Source organism: Vulpes vulpes, chromosome 1 (assembly GCF_048418805.1).
Source record: "Vulpes vulpes isolate BD-2025 chromosome 1, VulVul3, whole genome shotgun sequence".
NCBI lineage: Eukaryota > Metazoa > Chordata > Mammalia > Carnivora > Canidae > Vulpes > Vulpes vulpes.
Window position 1 is genome coordinate 136,775,544 of NC_132780.1, and position 12,596 is coordinate 136,788,139.

The window sequence follows — 12,596 nt, forward strand, 5'->3', positions numbered from 1 at the left end:
TGCTTCAATCTTACCTTCTGACCTGCTGGCCTAACCTTCTTATGGTCACTTTACCCTGACCATGCTACTCAGTTTAACTCTGTTCACTCAATGTGGAATATGAGAAATCATGAAAGGGACCATAAGGGAAGGGGTGGGGGGATTGGGGAAAAATCAGAGAGGAAGACAAACCATGAGACACTCCTGACTCTGGGAAACAAACAGTTGCTGGAGGGGAGGTGGGCGGGGGCATGGGGTAACTGGGTGATGCACTTGATGGGATGAGCACTGGGTGTTATACTAATTGTTGGCAAATTGAATTTAAATTTAAAAAAAAATAAGAATAAAAAAGAAAGATTTAAAAATTGTGTTTCAGTGCCTTCAAGTTGGATCTTCTATCCCTCTGACTTTCAACTCAGGGCTTTTCTTTGAACCCCTGTTTGTTTTCTCTGTTCTCAACATCTTATGGCTGTGTCTCCCCTCAAACCAACAACTGTAGAACTTTATTGTCCTTGGAGGATGACTGCTTATCTTTTATAAGGTACCTTTTAGAGTCTCCTGAAGTAACTCCATGTTGACTTCTTAGTCCTTATTTTGACTATCCCCCGAAATGTCCTCCAGATTTGGTGAAACTCAGTTGTTCTGTGTTTGTGACTCTGGCTATTTATGTGCGTATTGATAAAGTGATAGAAGAAACAGGAATGTAGAAGAAATAGGTACTAGAGAACTCGGCGTGGTCACTGTTGTAGCCTTCACCTCCATAGTCATCCACATCACTAAAAACACAATCTTTCTATTAGTGATCATAGCACCACTCTCTTTAATAACTTTCAGAGGATCCTCATTTCTTAAGTTCACGCCAGTCATTGCCTAAAGAATATCTACCCCAAATTTCGTCACTTTCTCCACCTGCCTCACATTTTTGCATCAGTTACTCTGTGCCTTTGCTGGTGTGGTCTCCCCCGTCACTAGTTCCCTCATCAAAATCCTGTCCTTCAAGGCTTCTCTCTAAGATAAAGCCTTACCTGACATCCAGCTGGCTATTCTCTCTTCCTGCTGTAAGCCTCCTTGTACTCTGCTTATTCTTCTTTCCTCTGGCTCTTACCTTGGTGCCCTTTGGATGGTGGTCTGTTTTAAAATTGACTTACCCCTCTACTGGGTCACTAGCTCCTTGAAGGAAAGATTCCCCTTTGCATTCTGTTCCAGTTATAAGCTCCATGCCTTGTGCACAGGAGTTGAGTAGGATAGAACATCTGGGGGGGAGGGGTGTCTCCGGGGGTGGGGGGGAGCAGAAGAGAGAACCAGCACACAGGGCATTTCAGAGTGATCATGGGACATAAAAAGAGCTGGAAGAAGGGGATGGAAGGAAGATGCTGGATAAAGTGTAACCCACTGAAGTAAAGCCCAATCCCCATCTTTTTTCACATTGAGTCCTCTGAGTGATTCAGACATCCTGCCTGTACTTCTGTTCCTCCTGTCTTCCCATTATTTTCCTTCCTGCTGAGAAAATTGCTCTGTTAGACACTGAAGTCATTGCCTCAAATCTGGCTCGTAGGCATTCAGCATTATTTTTTTTCTCCTCTTCAGAATAAGTCTATTCACACCAAGTATATATTTGTTCTCTGGCTTTTACGTTACAGATAATCAATTCATATGGAATGAGAAAAGGATGTCTTGAGGCAAACAATAAGACGGTTGGATACATTTGCTTCTTGTGGCCAGGGACATAACTTAATTAACAGAGGGAGCTCTCCAGCTCAGGGTGGGAGGGGAGACAATTGTCACGTTTTCCTGGCCTTGTGTGGTGCACAGTGCTGCTGTGAGCCACATGGAACACAGCATAGCCCCCGGCATGAGCCCTGTTTTGGGGGTGAAAGGAGGCCATGGAAATGCCCAGATCATCTCTCGCATGTGTGACTGTTGCCTTATCTCTGCAGTGTGTTCCCATTTCTCTTAAAAAGTAGGATGGAGGGTCACAAGTTTATTGGAGCAGAGAGTGGCCTTGCAAGGCTGGCCACTCTCTGGTCACTATTAGCAAGCACCTTCTTGGGTGTTCAAGAGAGGCTTGGGCTTCACTGTTTTTGTGTCATGTAGCCTCTCTCTTTTCTTCATATTTTTGCTAATTTCTATCAGTGGGTTTCTTAAAGTCCTTTCAAACCCAATATAAAAATGTATTAAAATGGAAATAAGGTGACCCCTTCCTTCCTTATAGTTTTCATTTATTTAGACGTTCATCACTTTTATTTCTTCTGTTTTCCCTCCTGCATAGGTCTGGTTCAGTGAGAAGATGTTTGAGCCATCGTTCTGTTTTTATACTGGATATAAAATCCCCTTGTGCAAAACCTTGGATCAGTATTTTGAGTACATCCAGTCACTGCCATCCCTAGATAACCCCGAAGTCTTTGGGCTGCACCCTAATGCTGATATCACGTAAGTTCCTGGCATTTTTTAATTTTAAAGGATCATTTGTAACTCAGCCTGGCAAAGACTGTGCATTTCATTTTCTCTCTTAATTTCTCTCCTTTCCCTTCTTTTTATTTTTCTGTGAAAAATAATGTCACTTCCTGTCTCCCAATTATAACTTTGTCATATCTTGGCCTGCTCTCCCCTTACTAAATCCTGATGCTCCAGAGTTTACGACAAGCTAAAGCTCTAATTTATGCGTTGATTATTTCTCCTCTGTCATGTCGTAAAACCAGTTGGTGTTGTTGGTATTGATGCTTTCCACTGATAGGACCATAGTCTTCCAGCTTCTTGCCTCTTACCAAAAAAAAAAAAAAATCCATTAAAGATAATGGTCACAAACAGAGTCTAAAAGGGCCAGGAGGACAGAGAGAAGGAGGAGAAAGAATTGTGTTTCTGCTTGATCCTCTCTCTTGTGGCTCCTGTCCTCTGATTTACTCACTTGCACCCATCTGTCACTAATATCCATGGTGAGCACAGAGCACAGCTACAGAGCCTGGAGAAAAGGCTGGGGGTTTCAGCTCAAGGTGAGGGCCCCTGCTCTGGTCACCAAGGTAAGAGAGGGTAAGTGAAGAGACAAGAAATGCAGCCAAATCCCCAGTCCCTTCTCAGACCCACTCACTGAATGAAGGAACCTGAAAACAAGACTCTCCGGTTCCACAGAGAGAGCACCAAAAGTCCCCAGCTGAGATTCTCATCTGGATGGTCATTGCCTCTGGCCCCTCGAAGAAAGATCACAGAGTTTATGTCTAGGAGAGTGGTTTGGGTGAATGGAAGAAACCAGACTCCTCTGGTAGAATCTAAGCTGTGGCAACCAATCGAGGAGTGGGATGTCCCTCTCTCCGCATCACTCACCTGCCACTGCAATTTTAACAACTCTGCAGAGAGGCAGAGAAGTTTCTCACCTTCTGCTTCTCTACCCTTGCCCACCATCCATGGAGTTCCAACTTGCTCTCACTGCGTTTTTCTCTCCACCCCCTGAATGTGTGCTTTGCCTCTTGTGTAAGGCTTGGCCTCCTGGCCTCTCTGTCACCCATACTGATTCTGATTTCTCCAGATCCTCTGATCTCTCCCATGCTGCTTTTCATCTTTAGAGATGTAGGCATGACCCAGAAGAGCCATGAATGGCTAACACTCTTTTCAGACCCCATGATGGAACTGTGGTGGCTCTGGTGGTATTTTGAAGAGGCCTTCATAGGTTGGCTGGAGACAGGAAAGAAGTGAAGAAATAAGAAGAAAAATTCCTCAGGGATCCATCTTAAATCAACTCAAACACTATCTGAAAGAAAGAACACAGAAAAAGAGTTTTGCTTTAGCTGAAACCTTAGAAGTCTGAGGCAGACCCCATCACTCCTCTTTTCAGAATCCTCCTGAGTCTCCCATCTCACTCTTAAGTCAAGATCAAAGGCAGATGGTGACATACAGGTGACCTGCAAGGCCCGCTAGGACCACCTTCCCCCACCTCTCAGCCTCATCTCCTCTGTCCCCTCCCTCCCTCACTGCCCAGCTCCAGCTCCTGCTAGCTTCCTATTACTCAGATAGGCCATATGGCTCCCCTCATGGGATACTTGCTCCTCCCAGAACATCCCTCCCCCCAGATATCATTGTGGCTCACTGGCTCACCTTTCCTCTTTCTGGTCCTTAATTAAATGTTACCTTTTCAATGATGTCTTCCCTGGGTGCCTTATTTAAAAATTGCAGACTGCTCCTCAGCCCTCACCCCAGACTCCATCCTTCTTGCCTACTTTTTTCTTTAGATTGTATCACCAGCTGGCATATTTTGTATTTACTTATTTATTTGCTATCTTCTGTCTACCATCATTAAATATAAAGGCTATCATGTCCAAAACTTTTGTCTATTTTTATTACTGTCTCTCCAGTGCTAAACAGTGCTTGATGGCTCAGGACCTATGTGTTGAATGTGCCAGCAATACTAAATTCTTCTGGGTTGTGAAGAATATAATGAATGAGAATAGTCTATAGAAACAGTTCATGTGAGTGGGCAGAAAAAGCGCCAATGATGTAAAGCACTTCTACGTTAGTAATTGAAAAAGCTCACATATGAGAGCTCCAAACTTTGAGTTCATCCTTGCAAGAGCCCAAGGAGTCATGACAGCTGGTTCCTAGAGAGTTGGATCCTGTTCTGGGCTACAGGATCCTGCCACAGAGTGTGTTAAAGCAGGGTTGAACTCATCGCATCCTGACTTACCCATGTGACCATAGCAGTTTGGGTCATCAGCTCTCAAGAAAGATAAACCAGAATTAGAAGAAGTCCAGAGAAGTAAGCCTAAAATGTAATGCAGATAGAAGGCAGTGATGGAGTAAAATTATTTTTTCCCTTGACTTTTTATTTTGAACTATTATAAATCCTCAGAAAAGTTGCAAGTACAGTGAATGTCATATAGCCTTCACCCAGAGTCACCAGTTGTTAACAGTTCGTACCATTTACCTTTTCTCTTTCTATATTTATATCTTTGTATATTTAGAGATCTACAGTTATATCCTTATGTAACCACATCTATTTCTGTGTGTGTGTGTGTGTGTGTGTGTGCATGCGTGCTTATAGGCCCCTCAATGGATAGAGCTAGGAAATAAGTACTTTTTAAAACGTCATGAAAAAAAAAAATAAAAAAATAAAACGTCATGAGTTGGGGTGCCTAAGTGGCTGAGCTGGTTAAGTGTCTGCCTTCAACTCAGGTCATGATCTCAGGGTTCTGGGATCAAGCCCTGCATCAGACTCCCTGCTGAGTGGGGAGCCTGCTTCTTCCTCTCCCTCTGCCACTCCCACTGCTTGTGTGCTTTCTCTCTCTCTCTCTCTCTCTCCCTCAAATAAATAAATAAAATCTTAAAAACAAAACGACACCAAAAATGTCATGAGCTAATACTAGTAACTCCAGTTCCAAAGGTATACTTCACGCCTCTTCTTGGTCTTCCCTCATTTCAATATTGAAGTCTCCTCTCTCCCGTGATAAGAGCTCTGGATCACACCAAGTTCAATATATTTACCCATTTGCTCTAAATGACTCCACCAAGACCGCTACCAACAACAAATGTATTAAGTGGAAATCAAGATTTCTTTGCAGTTCTTTTAATCCCTGGAATACATCCCACTGAGGTTGTACAGAGCATTCTATTCAGAAGTCACTCAGATAGTTTTCTCTGTGTGGTTATGCTATCAATTGATAGGTGCATTCATTTTTTTTCTATTCATATTACATTTAGTTTTTGTCCATCTTTGTCGGTTGTCTTAAATACATGAAACATGGACATGACTTGAGAGTCACGGCTAGATAAAAGGTGTTCTCACACCCCTCCCTCTACATTTTTGGGCAACCAGATGCATTAGTTTCTGGGTTATCTTCCCTGTGTTTTTTTCCTTAATTTTTAAAAATTTACTTTACAGAGCACAAGTGCATGAATGGGGAGGGGAGGCAGAGGGAGAGAAAATCTCAAGTAGATTCCCTGTAAAATGCAGAGCCCAACATGGGGCTTGATCTCAGGAGCATGACCTGAGCTGAAACCAAGAGCTGGACATTTAACTGACTGAGCCATGCAAGTGCCTCTTTCCTGTGTTTCTTTTTGCTAAAACATAAATACATATATATTCTTATTACTTGTTTTTTCCTACATAAAGTTGCCATACTTTATATATAATTTTGTGTCTTATCTTTTCCAATTAAAAATGTATCCTGTGGGGCACCTGAGCGGCTCAGTTGGTTAAGCATCCAACTCTTGTTTGTGGCTCAGATCGCCATCTCAGGGTTGTGAGGTTAAGCCCTGCATTGGGCTCCTTGCTGGGCATGGAGCCTGCTTAAGATTCTCTCTCTCCCTCCCCCTCTGTGCCTCCCCATCCTTGTACAAACTCTCTAAAAAATAAATAAATGAAATCTTTTAAAAAATGTATCCTGTAATCACTCCATATGTTCCCATGTCTTCCTCACTATTTTTTATTTTACAGCTGCATGCTCCTCCATTGTTAATATGTACCATAGTTTATCATCTGTCTCCTATGGGTGGGCATTTAGGTTGTTTCCAGTACTTTGCTATCCCAAATAATTCCTCAATTAATGATCTCATGGTTAAGGTTTCTCATGTTGTTGGAGATATATTTTCAGGGTGTGTGGCTGTGAGTAGAGTTGCTAGATCAGGGATTAGTGAATATTGCCAAGTCCTCTCCACAGGACTGTGCTACTTTGCACTCTCAACAACAATGTGGCAAGGCCCTTCCTTCACAGCCTCATCAACAGAGTATTGGTGAAGCTTTTGAATTTTCACCAATATGACATGTGAGAAATGGTATCTCAGCATAGTTTTAATTTGTTTTCTCTTCTTTTGAGTGAAATTGAGTACATTTCCCTTCATCTGGGGACTGTTTGGACTAAGACCATCTTGGAGACCCTGTGGATCAATCCAGATGTGGTTTGATGCAGGCCAAAATCAGGGATGATGCCAGAATGGAGAGGGTAGAGCAAAGCTGTAGGACATGTCCCAAAGGGGACCTGTGAGATTTAGTGAGTATAGAGCAATGGCTGAGAGTCTTGTGTAGTTTTCATCCATTTGTTGCTGCCAGCTAAGGAGTAGAGAGCACAGCGAGCCTTCTATGTCTTTTGGCAGCTCTCTTCACCACTCTATCCAAAGGTTTCTATGTCATCACTGGCCAGCATGCTATAGATTAGATGCCACAGCTATTTTTTCCCAAAATAGAGTGTCAGGATCTTGTAATCTCTCATCACACCAAGTGAGATCAAGTAGAAGGTGCTGGAACTCTGCCTCCAATCTGTCAGACAACTAGCTGGCTTGTAAGACCTGCAGTCCTCCTCCTCTGATCTCTCTTCATTCTTAACTTCCCCACCTGGTCTGTCCTTGGGTCTTTCCCACCCACTCCTCCTCTCCTCCTCCTGGGGATCTTGGTCCATGTTTGGTTCCTGCTCAGGCAAGCAGGCTCTGTTGTGCAACTCTGCATGTGGTCATTTTCTTAGTCTCTGGGTGAGCTTTGCCCTAGGTTTGAGTCTTCTTTTTCTTGGCTCTGAAATATTTGATGACTGGAATGCTAGGCATTCCAGGCCGCCTTCCTGGAGGGCTGCACTCCAACCCCTCGCTGTTCCCCCATCAGCCACCAGGAGGCAGTAAGCAATAGCAGATAAAGCTTCTCAGCTAAAACCAACCCCCACCCCCTCCCAACAACACCCCTCCCATTCCAGCAAGAAGTGACTTTTCAAGTTCTGTGTGAGATGATAGAAGGAATCAAAGCTTCCCCTGACATTTCTGGTCTGGAAGCTGGAATGGTAGAATTTGGAACAGAAGGGCATTTGAGAGGGAGGTTGCAGAGTTCTGTTCAGGTGTGTTGAATTGGGAAAGGATGGGATGTATCTGAGTGGGGAGAAAGACATGGATTGGAGCCCAGGTGAGAAGTTTCAGTATATTTGTACAGAGATTTGTACACTTGAATCCATTAGAGGGGGTGGACTCTGTAAGAATCAGTGAGAAATCTGTGTGAATGTCCCCAGCTAGAAGAATCCTTCTTAATTTATCAGTGGTGCACCCTGTTCAACAGCACTCTTCCGGATAGGCTTCTGGCCTATGGTTAGGCCATGGTGGAGAACTCTATGTCCTTGCTTATAGCATCTGTGCTCTGAAGCTAGCATCCATAAATTTGAGAGGAGAGGGAGATTTGCGAAAGGGGACGATAGGTCTTTCTCTTCCTTAAGAATGCAGAATCCCTGAAAAGGTGAGTGGGAAATACAGCTGAATAAATGCTTTAAAATAAGTAAAATCTCTCCCAAGAGCTTAGATACCTTGGCGACAGAAACCATAAAAATGCATAGTTTATTCACATTTTATTATCTAGATTTATAAGGTACCAAGGACTCTGCAAATTCAACTATCTCAATGTCAAAAACAGTTATTTATTTTCACTCTTTTTCTCATTAACGGTTATGCATATTTTTCTACCTTCTGAAATTTATCAAATGCCCTATTACAACTTTTATATTCATTTCTATGCAGGATGAATTTAATTGTATTCCTTTTAGTATTAGCTGAAATTTGAGTTTCAGATTTTTATTAAAAATGTATGCTCATTGTTATTTCATGTGCAAAGACGTATGTAAATCTAGACTGATTTGGATGTGATAGTGCACTAATATCTCATTAGATGGTTGTTTCTTTGTAGACAGTTCTGTTTTTTATTTGTCTTGCATTTTTATTACCCATGACCTTGACTCTACCACTCAGCAGAGGTGATCTGGACAACTGCCCCAAACCACCAAGCTAAAAGACCAATAGGAGCTTCTTCCTATATTTACTCAAAAGAGTAAATTTTCTTCTAGAAGTAACTCGGGACCAAAGCTCATGAAGTATTATAGTTCTCCTTCAACTCAGAGCATTTATGGGGACTGCTTTCCTGAAAGCCTGACAGGCTTTTGAGGCACATAGAGATATTTGCAGTTCTCCATAATAGCTATCTAACTAGGCTTCTGCCTTTCCTACCTTTGCAAACATAAAATCACATAGTGGATAAAAAAATGTGAGTTGTATAGCCCTGGCATTCTGCACCTAATAAAATGTGTGGCAGGGAGATGATCCAGAGAGCTTGTGCAGATCTTATACAAAATGGGTCAGCTTTTCAGGGCTTCTTCCCCACATCCATGTCCTGAGGATTATTCTCAGATCTCCTCATAAAAAAATAAAATCACCCACCAAGACAATGATTTCTTAGGTGAGATCTAGCAGCAGCAGCATGTCCATTTGCCCCTCCCTGGAGCACTGGTGAATGCGGCTAGTGCCAGCCAAGAACAGAATGGTCATGTTCACAGTGCTGTGCACTGTTGGCACCCAGCCCCATGTACAGAGCGTGTTTCCAAAGAGGCAATGAGCTGGGGGTGAGCCAAGAGCTCCTGAGTGCCCCAGATATGGGGTCTTTCCCCTTTTTTATTTGTAGTTAGAGCAGGTAGGAAGAATGAACTCTGATTTTCTTGGTGTGAATGGAAATTTACTGTGATTTTCTTCTCTTTAAACTTTAATGATCTGTGCTTAAATATCATAATAAATGCAGGTTTTCTTTACCTTCAAATGATGTCTTTCTGATTCTCCTGTGTTCTGAGGAGCACCTAAATATATATCTATATCTATATCTATATCTATATCTATATCTATATCTATATCTATATCTATATCTATATATATTTCCCTTTGTATGGGGAAAGGTGCCATGAAGGAAGCAAATAGTGATAACAGTAATTTACTATACTTTTACTATAAGAAGAAACAAATAATTACATGTTCATGCCTTTTAAATACTGGAGAATTGCTCTCCTTTATATTTGAAGTTTAATAAAATTCAAACCAACTGGCCTGAATTCAACAAACAAACATTTATTGAGAACTTACTCTCTAGCCAACTCGGGATACCATCCTTGCCCTTGGAGTTCATAATGTATTAGGGAAAATGAATGAGTGGCAAATAGTTATGTAATACAATATGATGGATCCTAAAGTCAGGATTATATAGAACACACACACACACACACTGCTAGGAAAACAAAAATGAAGAAGCAATAAATTCCAGCTTAGGAATTTAAAGTAAGCTAGTGAGAGAGGTCATCTCTGAGCTATGCCTTAATGGACGTGCAGGAGTTCCAGGTAAGAAAAGGGGTAGGGAGGAAGGGGCAGCAGCACCAAAGATAAGAAGGACAATGCAAGGAAAGAGGAAGATAATGAGCAGTAAGTATATATACATATATTGAGTCACCAAGTTGTACACCTTAAATATATACAATTGAAAAAATATTAAAATAAAATGCTCTGGCACAGTGAAAATAAAAGGCATAGATTAGGGTACGTACGTGAAGGAACAGTCCAAGGGGGGGCATGAAGATGTGAAAGTGTGTGCTGCGTGCGAGGAGCTAAATCCAGTGTGCCTAGAGCATGGTGGGGAGGGACTTCAAGAGAGGAGCAGCCTACCCATGAGGCTGATGCACATACAGAGACTGGCTTGGGGCACCATGAAAATGCTGGAAATTTCTAGATAGAGGCTAGCAGTGATTTGGAAATAGGTCTTGGAAACCAAGAAGAGCTGGAGAGTGGCATCAAGAGGAGACTATCTCTGAAGTTTGTAGATTAGCGGCTGGGTGAAGGCATTGATGTTCAAGAAGATTGGACAGATCAGGACAAAGAGAGAATGAAAACAGTGAATCAGGTGTTGGAATTGTTTGATTTGGGAAACAGAGAGCCCTAAGAGTCAGCAGAAATGTGGATATGTAGAGATTAGGATAAAGTTAGAGGTTTCACACTACCCAGACTTGCCTGGTTGTTCACAGTCCTCAGCAAGAGGACCGTGATAGTGACACCTAATGTAGCAGTTTCCCCTCACTGTATCGATGCTAGAATGAGATCGTGGAGTAATAGAAATCACAGAAATGTACCTGTCTGAGAATTGTATATAATATGTGACTCCTTGACTTTTGATGACTTCATTTTGTTGTTGCATCAGCTATTTTCCTGCTTTTCCTCCTTAGAGTTATCTGTATTATTCTTAGACTTTATATGACTTTTAAAAACTGGGATAGCACCATACTTCAAAATTCAGAAATGAGTCACAAGGACCTTTTGTTCCATTTTACTAGAATGTTTTATTACCTGTGTATATGCTCAGTTTTGTGTGTGCTTGATGTGTTCATCTTTCAACTTTAAAAATAAATGGGATATTTATTTTTGGGGATAATTCTTTTTAAAAAATTTTTTTAAAGATTTTATTTTTTCATGAGAGACACAAAGAGAGAGAGGCAGGGACATAGGCAGAGGGAGAAGCAGGCTCCATGCAGGAAGCCTGATGTGGGACTCGATTCTGGGACTCCGGGATCACACCCTGAGCCAAAGGCAAACGCTCAACCACTGAGCCACCCAGGCGTCCCTCTTTGGGGATATACTAAAACTCCAACAATCTACATAGAAATTGCTCACCAAAAAAATAATAAAAAATAAATTTAAAATTCTCTATAAAATTATACAAAATCAATTTTCTTTTTTTAAAGACTTTATTCATTTGTTTACTTTTTATTTATTTTAGAGCAGGAGGAGGGAGGAGCAGAGGGACTTAAAAGCAGACTCCATGCTGAGTGCAGAGGCTAATGCAGGGTTCGATCTCAGTATCCTTAGATCATGCATGAGCTGAGCTGAAATCAAGAATTGGACGCTTAATGACTGAGCCACCCAAGTGCTCCATACAAAATCCATTTTCATTTAATTTTATTAGAAATCAGCTTTTACCATATTGGCCCTTACTGTGAAATTCATATATTTAAAAGTAATGTGGAGTCAATACTCCAACTGGCTGGGTTACAAACATGTACTAGGGTTTGACACAAGATCCTCGTAATCACTGTATCCGCCTGAAAAACCAGCTTACAGCGCATAGTGGCAGATGCATTTACCTTAGCCATGACGTTTGGAAAGGATGCGATTCTTTGGATACGTATGTTTGGGCCCAGATACAACCAAATTCTACCTGTCAACCAAATGAGAATGCTGACGACAGAGCATCTCCTCCATTCTTCATCTGGTTCCTAAATGAATTAAAGGCTAGCTGAATAGAATTCCCTCTGTGGACGCAAAATGTGGCTTTTCTATAAGCAAAGAAGCCTGGATAATTTTAGCAGTAGTTCCTTAGGATTCTGTTAGTGAGATAGTTTGCACAATTCAATGCTATAGATGAAAAAGAAAAAGGTGTAATTCTTTCCGCATGCTATTAGGGAGGTGGAAAGGAGCCTTTCTGGTGGGGCACGAAGATTACTAGGAATTTCTAAGATGCATTTCAATGAACCTCAGACGTTTGTCAGTGATTCATCTCTGTTGAGTCCTTGGTGGGCTTTGCATGTGGGGGCTTATTTTTTCTCTCTTTTCAAAATGAAAATAGTCATAATACTCTTTATTATAAAAAAATTGTACTTTCTCATTGAGAAAAACAAACAATACAGAAAATAGAAAGCACAAAGTAATAATCATAGCAAATGCTCATCATATAAAAATCTCATTCTTAATAGACCCTTCTAGATTTTTTTCTATGCTTATGTGCACAATATTTACAATAAAAATTGTAATCACACCCTGGTAAGGTTTCTGTAACATGCTATTTTTTTAATTGAAGTATAATTGAC

The 12,596-nt window shown here is 41.4% G+C and overlaps 1 protein-coding gene across 1 annotated transcript in view; it reads left to right on the forward strand.

Annotated features, from left to right (window-relative positions):
* DNAH8 (dynein axonemal heavy chain 8) overlaps positions 1-12,596 on the forward strand; it is a 335,946-nt gene that overhangs the window by 291,195 nt on the left and 32,155 nt on the right. The window contains exon 84 of the mRNA XM_072746190.1: positions 2,249-2,409. Coding sequence (XP_072602291.1) covers positions 2,249-2,409 — 161 coding nt within the window. The remainder of the gene's footprint in view (positions 1-2,248; positions 2,410-12,596) is intronic.